Here is a 13,927-nt window from a genome sequence, read left to right on the forward strand (position 1 = left end):
GTGAGGAGGGCCTGGCTCTCAGGACAACACACCCTGGGTTTTGGTCTACAAACTGGACAGGGTGGGCAGCCCAGTGACCAGGGGAACACAGAAACCCATCCAGTCCCAGTGTGCGACACGTGGATCTCAGGCAGCCTGCCAGGTCTGTTGTTGTCCATTAACTGATCTGTATGAGGAGGTAAATGCAGGCCCTGAAGTACCAAATGCTCTTTTAAGAGGTTGCCGAGAAATCTCCTGTCCGCATTTGTCTGCTTTTATCTTTCATACTAATTTGCCGTAAAAGCAATGAGCGGAGCACAGGATGCTTGGCTGCCTCCCGCGCTGCCGTGCGCGGAGCATCCTCTTCTTGCTGTCCCGTGGTAAGGAGCTGTGGGTTCCACTGGTCTGCCGTGGACCTGAAGCCCAGGCTTGGGACATCACGAGAAGTGGTACATCAACCCAACCGCCAGATAAATCATGTTTGGGTTCCTGTCGGAATGTCACGGAGCACCCTGTCATTTTGTTTTAGCAACTTGTCCTTCCAAATGCGCAGTTCGCCTTATGGCATGCCAGCAGTAAAAATGTCACTTACAATAATTACTTTTTGGTGAAAATGCTTGCTGACTTCCTACCTTCAAGCTGTTTTTTACACAGTGGGGAGATAATAAGAAATGACTTTATCCTGACTGCTCAAATGAACACTAAATGGAATTTAGGTTATTATTACTGCAGATAGAGGACTCTGTATTAAAATTTAAATAGTGGATCAGATAAACTACAGAGATTTGTCTCTGAAAATTATAGTGGATCTGCTTTTTTCAATCCACTTCTCTGTGAAACTTAAGGCAGCTGTTGTCGGCCTGCTGTCTTTAGAATATAATATTTTTCATAATCCATTTAGAGGCCCCTGAATACCTTCTGTGTTTTGCATGGTCTTCCCCCAACTTCTCCATGTACCTTGATTCCCCCAAGTCTTTTTGCAGCTTAGTGGCTTGTGCTAGCACCCACGGTTGGGCAGTTTGTTCCTCCTGCAGTTCCTGGGCTGCTGAAGTGCAGGATGCTCCTCGGGGAAGCGGAGGGTGCTGGCAGGGGAGGCTCAGCACGCTGAGCTCGTGTCGGATGCTTGTGAGTTCAGGTGCTCTTGTTGCACGCCCTTTAGTTCACAAGAGGACATAAAGGAGCCGAGGCAGGGTCTGAGCAAAAGTGGCAAACCTGCAGCTCTCAAAATGTATGCAGGAAGTACCTGGGGAACCTGCCCGTGCTGGCTGGCAGCAGCGTGATGCTTCTGGACTGGTGAAGCCGTACGCAGGGCTCCGCAGCGCGCTGTTATCTGGATACTGCTGTTGATGGAGTACATTTGAGGCTGGCGTCAGGTCATGTAGATGTCTGTGATTTTCAGGGAGGGGTAGCAGACGTGACCTGGAAGTCTTTGCATCTGAGGTGAGCTTCAGTAGGAGGCTCCAGCTGCTGTGTGCTGTGGGTCTGAGCTGGACCGCTGCTTTTTTACCAAGGGATGTGTTGAAGGTGCTTCCTGCAGGTGGAAGAGTTCCTGTACATCAAAACAGTCCCTCGTACGGTGTCCTGCAGTTTTGCAGGCTGTAATGAATTGTCTCACGCTCCTCAGGAGCACAGCGTTGTGCCGGAGGGGAGCCCAGTGCAGCCAGTGGTTGGTTACACCCCACAGGGACTTTGTCACGTCACGGTGGGAGAACATGGTGAGTCCTTGTAGAGGGTCGTGTCAGGCGGATGCTGTGCTGGGGGAGGTCTTTTCAGGTAATTTGTGGGGCACCGGAGGGATAACCGTAGTCCAAAACCTTCTGCAGCCAGTGTTTAAGGAGTTATGGACCCAGGAACCAGTGCTGGGGGCCTGACCTTAGCACGGGGACAGGATATCTTGCAGTTGGAGAAGAACAAGAGAATTGAATATTAAGTTCAGGAAAACTGCCATACCCAATGAACTAAGGCCAGAACTCTGCTTCAGACTGTCTTGCGTTTTCTGGAACATGATCATGATAGAAACTGAGGAAGGTGTAGAGAGGATGGATGGAACCAAAGCATCATTTGGCTTCATCCATTGCAACAAGGAAAGCAAGACCACGAAAGATTTTCTACATTCATATAATTAAGGCCAGGTCAATTTGTTATAGTTCTCAGACAGTTTTATGATACACTCAGCCAAACCCTGGTTGTACACCCTAAATGGTCTGCAAAGTATGTTCACTTTCTTAACTGTTAGGTACTAAACAGATGGGTGGAATGTGGGTAAGCTGTAATGATCATGTTGGGTTGTGTTGCAGTAGATGGTCATTCAAGCAGTGATTTTACATAGGAAAAATACTATTTAAAAAGAAAATAAAATGAGAAGATATTTGTATAATGTTGAGTTTGTTTCCATTCATTGTTGTACCTTTAAATTAGATTATATGTCCCTCTCTAGGGTTGTGTCTCTATGATGACACTTGTCAATGTCAACCACTACTTATGTAGAATTTACCCCAGTTTCTTGATCATCAAAAGTCATCATGTTGACCCATATCTTCATCACATACTCGGGTCCTGACACACACCATCTTCCCACCAAGTTAGTTTGGAGGGGTTTTGTTGCAGGTCTTTCTCCCAGCCTCTACAAAGTGCAAGGCATGGCTCACTTCTGTGGCTACCTGAGGCTTCAAAAAATGAATAAAAAATAAGAAATTCGTAGGTGATGCAGAGAGTGTGACACCAGTGATACTCTTGATCTCTCTAGCTCTTTACTTCACCTTATTTTTGAAGCTTTTGGGCTTTTGCTTCAGGTTTTAAACTGTATACAGGCTGCTGGGATGCAAAATGCAGAGTACCCTTGGTATTGCAAAGTTTATCTGAAATTTATTAAAGAGACTTTGTCAATAGTGTGGGATTTGCCATTTGTGCACGATGGGATGCCCAGAGCCTAATATAACACAGTTTTACACCCATCTGGACAAATGACCTCCTCTTCTCTAAATACGTGTGTAAATGTTCAGCAAGCATTGCTTACATGCTCACAAGAAATTAGATTGCTCTTAAGTTAGCACTATTTTTCATTTAAGTCTGGGGTTAGAAAAACAGAACGTGTTTTTAAAAAATATGCTTTCACTATTACTTTCATTGGAAATGTTCAATTGCTACTTTTGAAATCTTAATATCTATTTTTCAGATGTCCTGAATTTGTTTCTTTGTCCTGTGAGGAACTTGAGAGAAATGAATGCAGACAAATTATTTCATAAAACATATGAAATGACTGTAGATTGACAGTTTAATTTGTAATAGTGAATACATTCAATTTTCCCCTTTGTTCTGTCAGCAATCACTTGTACTCTAAATGTCTATTTAATTTTTTAAGTAGATTAACGGGAAATGTTTGCGTTATTTGATTATTGAATTGACTTTTCCAAATAATGGATCTTTTCCTCCAATATTTATATCATCTCAGAAATGTTTTTCCATAAGGGAAAAGTGCTAAGAATGAGTGGGGAGCATATTTGGAGTTATTTGTAGTTGATGCGCATAATGCCTCATCTGAAATCGCTGTACACTTGCTTTCATTGGGAGAAAAAAAGCAGTTTGTCATCTGTACTGCCTTCCAAAATTAGATTCAGATAATCCTACCTTTTTTTGAGTCAATAAGCAGCAGATTGGTCTTAAAAACAAAATTCAAGTAAGCTCTCGATGTGTGATATAAAAAATAAATAAGCTAATATGTGAGCACCGTGGAGCATTTCGGTGATAGATTATAATATAGATTACCTCCGTTGTTTACGTAATTAGGCTGGGCAGGGAAGGGAGAGGGAGGAGGAAGCATCACTACATGCTTTTGTTGAGTCCTGCATGGGGGGGGAGGTTGGTTTGGTTTGGTTTGGGATTTTTTGTGGTCTCCGTGTGTGCATGTGGTTTACGGGGCTCGGATGAGGAATTGTATAGGAAATTTGCAGCTGCTCTAGTTACTCGGTAAGATTTCTATAAGCTGGCACAAGGGACAAAATTAGAGGGAACTTGAACGAGTGCCGTGCAGTTTATTAGCCAGGCAGCCATAATTTTGACCTTGCTGTGGGTTAAAGGACACAGACCTGAGAAGAAATCTGTTTATCATGTAGGGAATTCATGCCATCCCTGACAGTGTACAGTGAACAAGATGGATGATCTGCCAAATTGGTCCCTCGCATGGGTGAATCAGGGCAAATTTACAGTACAATTCCTCCGCTGCTCCTGATACAAAAATAACATTTGCTGGGTTTTATATTCAGTTGTATGGTGACCTGGGGTGAACAGAGGAAAGAAATAGGATTTATAATATCCTTCTCGCCTTAAAGATTTATATGCACCTTGCTTTCTTTGTATGTCTGCCTATTTTGCATCTTTCATAAAGCACTGAGAAATAAGTCCAATTGCTTGCTTTGAGAGCAGCTCGGTGTCAGGGAACCTCTCTTAAAAAGCAGGATCGAGAGAGCTTCTGTTGCCTTGAACACCACAATTACACCGTGAACCCTGCTCCATTTGAACCCTACTTTTAGTTACGCGGTGTTTTCCTGTAGTGCCAAGGATTTGCCATCCGTGCTGCATGAGCTGTGTGCTCTGTGAGGACTTGCCTGCATTCTGAATAGGGAAAAAGGGGGAAATTTGGGGTTAGCCGTTACCTTGGTAGGGATGGCTGCAGAGCAAGCCGCTGCCCCAGCAGTGTTGCAGATCTCAGGAAAACACAGTTCTGTGCAGAGACTGGGATTTTCATGCAGACTGGCCTCATCCTTGCACGATGGTGAACATTGTAAGCTTCCTCCAGAGATCTCGAGGTGAATCTGCTGATGTATGAATCTGAGATACCTATAATTAACCATGACAGCTAATGAGATGTAAGACAGCAAGGAGAAAGAAGCAGTCCCACGAAAATGGAACTGTAAATGGAGAAATTGAATGTACTCTTTATCTTTTTAAGGGAATTGTTCTTCTAAAGCACATCGTTTACATGTTGGTGCCCTAAAAAAATGTTTAGACTGTACCCTTAGATGTCTGGATTTTCTGCCTAAGCTCGTTGGTACATTCCATTAGAGATAAATGTGAACTTAGGAGGGGAAAACAACATCTTGTACAGAACCTATTGTTGGCAAATTAACAGATTCAGAAAGCTTTCTTTCAAAGTGTCAAAATAAGAGATTTTGGTGTCTCCTGATCCACTAGCCATCTTTTTGTTGTATTCTCAAACACATTAATTAATACAACATAATTAGAAACTGTATTTTAATCTTGTTAATTCTGGGCAAAGAAAAGTGCAAAAACATGATGCATGTGATAAACAATATGAAATCAATAACAGTCTCAAGATACAAAGTTGTATCAATTGTAGAAAATCCCTCATTGACAGTAGCACATAGTGGCTAAGTGAGTTTCTTATAGGTCATAGAAAGAGGCTTAAACCAGTCTATAACAGTAGATTTAAGAGCATCCTTACACAAAAATGTTGTAGAAAGCAGAACTATAAGATTTCCTGACCAAGGAAATTCCATGCAACCTTACAAGTGGTTGCACTTCATTTATTCCTGATTTTTATTTGTATATTCTTGTCTTTTTATGAAAGAAAAGATTACTCAAGATAAAATTAGAAAATAATTCTGTTTTTAAAAGGAGGCTTTTCAGTAACCAAGTCATAAGAAGTAGCATTTTGCATACTTAGGCATTTCTTTAAGTAGGTAGAATATAAATGAGAGGAAAGTTAAATATCCTGCAATCAAAACATTACAATTATGCTAAAGTGGGGACTTTTTTTCTTTTTTTAATTGCAGAAAGCACTCCAAAGACTTCTGCCAGTTGCAGTCCTGCTCCTGAATCTCCTATGAGTTCCAGTGAATCAGTGAAAAGCCTGACTGAATTGGTACAGCAGCCCTGTCCCACTATAGAGACAAGTAAGGATGGCAAATCCCAAGAATCTAGTGAGCCGCCTGCTTCTGAATCCCAGTCCACAACACCTTTGCCGCTGTCAGGCCACTCGGCACTCAGCATTCAAGAACTGGTTGCTATGTCCCCTGAGCTGGATACGTATGGCATTACAAAAAGGGTCAAAGAAGTGCTAACGGACAACAATCTTGGTAAATCGCTTTATTCTCATTGCTTGGCTGAAATAAAATGAAAGTTTTCATGCTTTTATTTCTAAGCTATATTTCAGTAACTGATGATTACAAGAGTACTTGGTTTTGACTCTGGCCTTAGCTTTCACCTTTTAAAAAGATATTTTTAAAGAGTAAAAAAAAATGCTTTCATATTGTCATACTCTACCAATATATGATGATACCCTTGCTCTCCTTAAGCTCTGATTCTGGCTCACCAGCCAGATACTGCTCCCACCTCCCTAAATGCAGTCCAGCAGGCTGTCAGGATGACCAAAATCCCAAAGCCAGTAAGGTCTCCACTTGAGAAATGCTGATTTCCCCGTGCTTGTAGGTTCAAGGCATCAGCAGTTCAGGCAGAGGTGAAGTAGAGGAGTGCAGCATGATTGGAAAGGGAGATGCATCACAAGGGAAAATGTAGTGTGCCTGCAGAGCTAGGATGGTAAATTCAGACTCAGCTGAGGTTTATATGAACCTGTAGGTAGGCGTATGGGGCCATTCGGTTATATTGCTTAGAGACACGCAAAGCAAAGGCTGCTTTTGCCTGCAGATGAGTTTTTAGGTATCAAATTAAGTGTAATGTTGATATGGCTGACAATATTTGGAATAGTCAAAGGGAATAACCCGATCTGAGTGTGCGAAATCCATGCTTAATGCTGCCACTGTGCCTCTAAATCACTAGTTCTTATCTGTTTAACACTTGCTTTCCTCACAAGGCATTGGGAAACTTTTAGGAATCCTTTGAAATTTCTCGGTAGAAGGCAGGAAGGTTGCACCAGCGTTACCTATACGTACATCTGGTGCTGAGCATGGGATTCATCTCACCTGCATTTAGATGTTCAAAGTAGATGTCTGAGCTGGTGGAGACAAACCACTCTCCAGAGGTGCCAGTTTCTCACTGTTCGCTAGAGATGGGTCCAAAAAGATAAGTTTAGGTTTAGACTGCTGATATGTACGTGGGAAGAATTTCATCCATATCATCTGAATGTTATGACTGTATAAATAAAAACTCCTTTATTTCAGTACATAAGGAAGGCCTTTTTTCAGCTAGACACAGGATAACAGGTGTTACTGTCAGAGATTTTTTTTAAAAGGGGGAAGAATACTGGGGTGGGGGAGGTGGCAAGTTCTCATTTAATGTAATTTGGGGAAAAAAAATGGAAAATGGCCCTGATCCTGGGCATACTCTGCATGAGAGTCTTCCACTGAACCCAGCAGAATTACTTGCTCGTGCACATTGACATAGGCAAACTGTGGTTGCTAGTTCAGTGGACCTAATGTACAGATAAAGCCACAAGTCACGGGAAGGGTTTACAAGTTCAAGCCCCTAGTTTTTAAGCAAAATACTGTTGAGTGCTGTACCTGCTCTGGTGTTCCAGAGAGGTTTGAAAAAAGTATTTTTGTTTACATTTGCTTTGATGCCATTTTTACTTAGTCTTTTTTATTTCCCATGATTTTTGTTTTCCTACAGTGTGGCTGACAAGCCTAAAAAGCAGCAGAAGAGCCAGGAAATGTGCCCCAAACTCTGCATTAGGTGTGGAACCAGTTTCAATGTCTCCTTTTGCGCCCTCAGTGTGCTAGTGCGCCAGGCTGACTTGGTGCACAGGTTTCTCTGTCTTAGGCCACAGGGCCTTGTGAACCTGTCTTAGGCAACTGCTGGTGGCTCCCTTCAAATACCATCGGCCAGTAAAGACCACGATTGTGTGAAACTATTCCAGATGGCTCAGCAAACCAGGCTTGGGTTTGACGGGTCTCTCCTCCCGTGCTTTTAAGCATTCGTTCAGCAGTCACCATTTTAGCAAACGATGCTGGCAGAGTTAACGCTGAGTTGTTGCTAGTGTTCCTACCCCCAAATGTCATATTATCAGTGATTCCCCGTTGAGCAACATATAACCCGGACACAGAGGGAAGCGAATGCAGTGAGCTGTTGAAAGATTGCAGTATTGGGGATTTTGCAGGAAGGGCTGGGACTAACCATGAAAGCAGCAATGATTTGCAGGAAGTTTCCTCCATGAACAGCTACATCAGTGGGAACAGGTGTGAAGAACGTTAGGCAAAAAGATGGGGAGAATTAACAGGAGTTTTAGGAAGCCTGTGCTTAAAAATATTTAAGTTATTAATAACACTGATGAAGACAGAATGCGATACATCTGCTACCCCAAGAATGATTTCTAACACATTCTCCATTGGCTTGGGAGTCTTTCAGGTGTTTTATCCTGCCCTGCTGTATCCTAGGATAAGATAAATGACACAAACATCTTTAGCTTCTTCCTTAATACCTAAAGAACGTGATGTTATCTCCTTCCTTGGATGTTTAATTCCTGGGCTGTAATTTGAAGGTCATTTCCTTCAGCAGCCTTGCTAGGACCTGCTCCGGGCTGCTTATTTCTGCCCCCTTTGCACATTAGTGCCAGTATTCCTGTCTGTATGGCTGCACAGTAAGCCAGACCAGCTGGTCTGAGTCGAAACTGCCCATTTTACTGGTGGCGGGTTGGTTTGACCCGGGTCAGGTCCCCGCTCCCATTTACATGGCCGGTTGCAGTGCCTGGCGCTGCACCGTGGCTGTCAGAGCTCTGCTCACCCCGCTGCAGCAGAAAGTGGGGGCAACTCTAAAGGAAAGTTATTTACTAAGGCAAATTAAAATAGTTTTGTAGAAGCAGTCCTAGCTCAAAAGTAGCTGGCAGTTTTAAAGGTAAATGGATAAGGTCTTACCCATCTTTTTAAACATAAAGAGAAACAGGGAGGCAGTAGGTTAACAATACAGAGGCTCTGAAGGTGGCCCTCAATGACTTCTTTCTTCTGATTTTCCTGATAGTGAGGGAAGTTGAAAATCACTTATTACTTAGGAACCTAAGTAAATTCTGATTAGGTTTTTGTTCAGTCTGCAAGAACTATTTTCAGGGTTAGTTCCAGTGCTTATTAGCGGCCTCGCTTGCTAACCCCGTCCTTGCTTCCCCTCTCCACCTTTCATAATCTCAACTGCTTCCTCCAAAAGCTTTGCAGAGCCACCTGCCCCACTCATCCGCATGGGATGTTCTGCATGGGTGTCTGCTCTTAACTGAGCCCACCATCCCTCATCTCCCTGTGCAGGCAAAAAAATTATGAGGCCAGAAGTTTTGTGGGGTATTTAAAGAGGAAGAGGAGATTTATGGAGTCTGGCACATGGGAGGGGGCTACAGAGCAGGTATTTCCCACGTCCAGTTTGTGTCAGGAGCAGATGAGGCTGTGTAGGGAAGAGCTGATGGTGCTTTTACAAGTGACAAGGACAAGCATGTCCTGCACGGCTGCAGGAGGACAAGCCTGCATCTGCACGGACCCCTTGGGATCTGTTTGCTGCCACTGGCTAACGCTGCTGGCACTGCTAGGATGTGAAGGAAAAGCGTTCTGCTTTGTGTTGGGGTGAGGGCATTCAGAAGCCAAGGATCAGACACAAGACCCTGAGGCCTAAACATGGTCGGGATGGGAAGATCTTTGGGTTACCTTGAAAATACATGAGAGCTGCACTGCCGTCAGAAATCACCAGTTGGTGACTCAGATGACTTCAGGCTTTGTCGTGTAACAAAAGCTGTTGCATATCAAGGCAGTTTAGCTTAGGAACAAAACTGAAGTAAAGGTTTGTAGGAAAGCAGCTGTATGGTTGGGTTTGAGCTGCAGAGGCGTTTTCCACAGTCCTCAATAACTGAGATCTTAACCATATAAAACTAGTGTTATTAATGCACTTACAAATGCTGTACATTGAAAAGCATTTTTAGTTTTTACCCTGCCAGACAATAGCATTGTGAAAGAAGTAAAATTAATTATTAACTAGAAGTACTGTAGAGGCTATAAAAACTGGAAAAGCTGTTATATTGTAAAATGTGATTATCTGCACTTGCTAAAACCCTGTTAGAACACCACATATAGTACAACACAGAAAATATTTACACATGTCTTTGAGGACACTTAAATGACTGTTGCTGAATGGGGGTTGCATTGGTTTTGGTTCGTTGATTGCTTGAAATGTTTGGATTGCCCTGCTGGAACGAAGCTGTTGCAATACCCTCCTGCACAAGAGCTAAGTAGCCTCACTGCTCTTAACTAGTTGCCTGCTTAGCTGCAAGTTTGGTTTATTTTTAATCTCATTAATTTTAACTTTATGCACACTGTTTCCACTGTAAGGTCCTGATCCTTAAAGGTGTTGAGCTCCCCTCTTTGCCACAGTCAGATCCTAAGGATTAAACTAAAGCTCAATATTTACACCTTTAGTGGGTGGGGAGAGCTTTTATTCTTCTAAATGTTTCTTTTGGGTTTTCAAGCAATTTTGAAGTAAGAATAATTGATGAATGATCTCGTAGATGTGTTCTGTCTTTTTAGTTTGCCTTGTCTCTTAGCTGAATGAATTCATGCCATTTTCAATTTCATATTAGGTCAGCGTTTGTTTGGGGAGACAATCCTAGGGCTAACACAAGGCTCTGTCTCAGACCTTCTGGCTCGCCCAAAGCCCTGGCACAAGCTGAGTTTGAAGGGACGAGAACCCTTTGTCCGCATGCAGCTGTGGCTGAACGATCCCAACAACGTGGAGAAGCTGATGGATATGAAACGAATGGAGAAAAAAGGTAACTTGGAGCTGACTGCTGACTCATGTTTTCCATTATTTCAAAGATGACTGTGTCTTTTATAATTCTCCATAAAGAGTATAGAGGCAGCATTGATCCAGTATTATGAAGGTTATTCAAACAGACTTCATAACAGCTTTTTCTTAGTTTTATTTGATGCTAGCTCAAGCAGATACATCTCAAAAAAAAAAATTACACACAAAACCCCTGAATATTCACCAGCTGTCATGAAATCATTGCTATATTCTCCTGTAGATTAATTACTGAGGCCCTGGTGTATCACTGATAACTTGCCTTACCAAATGAGAAATGTGAGTTTGGGAGCTGGCTTTGGGTTATTAGTTAATGGTGCTGCAGCTGGTCACAGATGTTGGGCTGAAGGAGCTGTGTGTTGATTCCTGAGAGATCTTCTTCCAGTCCTGCATGGATGGTTACTAAGAGGCAAGAAAAATGCAGCATTTATGAAAGGGTGTTTGAGAATAATTCAGTCTATAGCCTTTATAGGGTTGGGGAAGGTGATTTTATTCAGACACACTTGTGTAAAATGGCCGTGTCATGAGCATGCACCTGTGAGAGATTTCAGTTATTTCAGGTATCTTAGGAGGGAGCGTATCCTGATAATCTTAGCCTATTCTCTATATTTTAAATAGATTACTAAAAAACAGTGGTTATTCAGAGCCCTGGTTTTAGTGTGTATGTGTGATTTTACGAGAGGCTCATAGACTGCCATTATCAGCAGTTAACTAATTAATGATATATACATCTCTCAAGCTATCGCTTAATGATATTAGTACAGACAGCACTAATCGTGTGCACTGAAAGCACTGCTGTTGACTGATGTCCTGAAAGCATTAACACATTTGATCAAGAACTTTGTGATTATATTAAAAATTACAGCGAGGGAGCTTCTGGGAAAATTGTGGTCTTGCATGCTTTTAAGAATATAATCAAATCCTTGTTATAGTAACCCATGTAATACCATGCAGTGCGGGATCTTATCTCAGATTGTGTGTGATCTGCCACTGGGAGCACAAGCCACTGGGGTTTCCTACTTACAGTTGTGAACCAAAGGGAGCCATGATGGTGTTTTGCCGTATTAGAAATACAGCAGAAATAAAATTGTCAACTAGCTGGATTTTTATAGCCTCAAAGAGAATATCACCCATAATGCAGGAAAATAAAATAAAAATAATTTAAAAGTAGTACTGACAATATCCTTTCAAAACTGTTTTCTAAACCGGATTCTTATCAAATACTGTGCAATACATATGCTGTGTAGATGGCACCTGAATAGAGATAAGGCTATAAATCATCTGAGTCTCTGTACTGAGCGCCTCAACTGTGTAAGAGCTGTCCTCATGGCAGAGCACTCCAAACTGAATTCAGCCCTGTATTTTCAGCAAAATCCTTTCATGCAGGTAAGGATCCTGTGATGTAACCTTTTAAATTGCACTAGAGCCACATAAAGAATTCAACTTTCCCTTAAGCTAATGGCAATTAGAGGACAATGCAACTGTATCTGCTACCAGTAAAACATTATTATCAATTATTTCTCTGCCTCTGTTTATTAAGAGAATAGATTGATAATTATGATACAGGTGAGCTGCATATATCTTTTTTTTTTTCCCTTTCTGCCAGTCTGAAGTTTATGCTATAAGTGCCCTGTTAAGAGATTCTGAAAATTTGTAACGTTCATTAATGAACCTCTTCGGAGGAAGCCAGGGGTTCCCGCTCAGTAGGCTGAGACACTCTGCACCACTTTTTCTGCCGAGGAGGAGTTCATCCCTCTTCCTTATAGCCTCCCGGTGTGTGTGCTGCTGGTAACGTCACACTCCTCACTGAACAGTACTGAAGCCTGCTGTCAGGAGAAAATTTAATTCCCTTTATTTCCCCATTATTTCACTTTTTAATAATCTTGTTCAATACTGCATAAGATAAAAATTGTATTAGAAAGGGCTCTGCTTTACCTCAGTGGGCAGCCACTAGTTCTGCAATGGTGTCTGCATCATCTGTAGCTGAGCACATGCTGGGGAGTCTTCCCAGAGGGACACGCTGATGCTGGGCTGGCAACAGCAGGGGGAAAAGAAGAGGTAGCAAGACTGCAGAGAGAGCTGGCCTTGACAAGTTGGTCTCAGACACACATCCAGACCTTTGCCCGCATGACATCAGTGGTGTTTTTTTTTAGGTCTCCTGGGAAGTGGAGACCCATCACACACAAAAATCAAACGTCTCCAAAAATCAAGTGTGTTTGCAACTTGAATTCCAGTTTGAGCCTCGCTGTCACTGAAAATGTGCTGAATGATCTCCTTATGTTGTCTACATGCAGCACATATGTTTAAAATAAGAATTAGAAAGGAAAAGCTTTTATAAAGTTTCCAGAGAGAGATATTAAAGCCTGGTGCTTAGGTACTAGTTCAGCACATGGCCACATGCCAGGATTGTGCCTTTGGCCCAGTAGAAATTTGTTCTAATAATACATTATCCTCCAGGAAAACAATTGGTCATGACATAACAGCAGGACTTTATTTTTATGTTAAGGAAATATGTACATTTGTATGGTTTGTTCCATTCACACGAGAGACCCAAATAAGTCCTTGCACCTTTTGTGAGGTTACAAAAGCAGAGGTAGGCATAGGGCTCGAAATTCTTCCCAAGCTATCGCAGCTACGTGCTGTCTTTAGGAGTCTAAAGCAGGGAGCTCTGAGCTGCCAGAAATGCCATCCTTTGGAGGGCAGAGAAAGGAGAGATTCAGAGCATCCCGATGCATGGGTGTCTGGTGTTAACTCAGTCACCTGACCAAATTCCAGAAACTCCAGTTAGAGATAGCCTAAACACGTTTTACATCTTCCACCCAAGGCTCTGTTTTGTTTCAGGGACTCCTTTAAGTTGCTGCACATTGCTGAAGGGATAGATGTTGTCTTTCAGCCCTCTTGGTTGTTTTGCCAAAATAGACGAGGGAACCTTGCCTATGCCAGCGTATCGATGCAGATTTGAAATAGCAGCTAAGAGTCTTTGAATTTAAAGGCCTTTTATAAATGTGAGCTTATATCACTGGAACCATTAATTCTGTGGTTGAATTTTCTAACAATTCCTTGAGCGCTGCAACAATGAAGCCAATAGGTCACCTTGAAATAATTCATTTACCTGTAATCATGTCACAGTTCTACATCTGCTTTGAACAGCTTAAATAGGTGATTTTTAAATGAAGTTTATCTTCTTAAAAATTTAAGGAAGCTAAAA

At 42.2% G+C, this 13,927-nt stretch overlaps 1 protein-coding gene across 12 annotated transcripts in view; it reads left to right on the forward strand.

Moving 5' to 3' along the window:
• The window catches only part of CUX1 (cut like homeobox 1), a 268,876-nt gene that overhangs the window by 217,885 nt on the left and 37,064 nt on the right, over positions 1-13,927 (forward strand). For 6 of the 12 annotated variants that reach the window (XM_066979718.1, XM_066979719.1, XM_066979726.1 and 3 more), the window contains 3 exons: positions 5,772-6,074; positions 7,564-7,626; positions 10,499-10,687. The exons of 1 other annotated variant lie outside the window; for it this stretch is intronic. In XM_066979718.1, coding sequence (XP_066835819.1) covers positions 5,772-6,074; positions 7,564-7,626; positions 10,499-10,687 — 555 coding nt within the window. The remainder of the gene's footprint in view (positions 1-5,771; positions 6,075-7,563; positions 7,627-10,498; positions 10,688-13,927) is intronic. 5 more of the 12 variants (XM_066979720.1, XM_066979722.1, XM_066979729.1 and 2 more) reach the window with 2 other exon arrangements.

The sequence above is a fragment of the Anser cygnoides genome, chromosome 18, assembly GCF_040182565.1.
Source record: "Anser cygnoides isolate HZ-2024a breed goose chromosome 18, Taihu_goose_T2T_genome, whole genome shotgun sequence".
NCBI classification, from domain to species: Eukaryota; Metazoa; Chordata; class Aves; order Anseriformes; family Anatidae; genus Anser; species Anser cygnoides.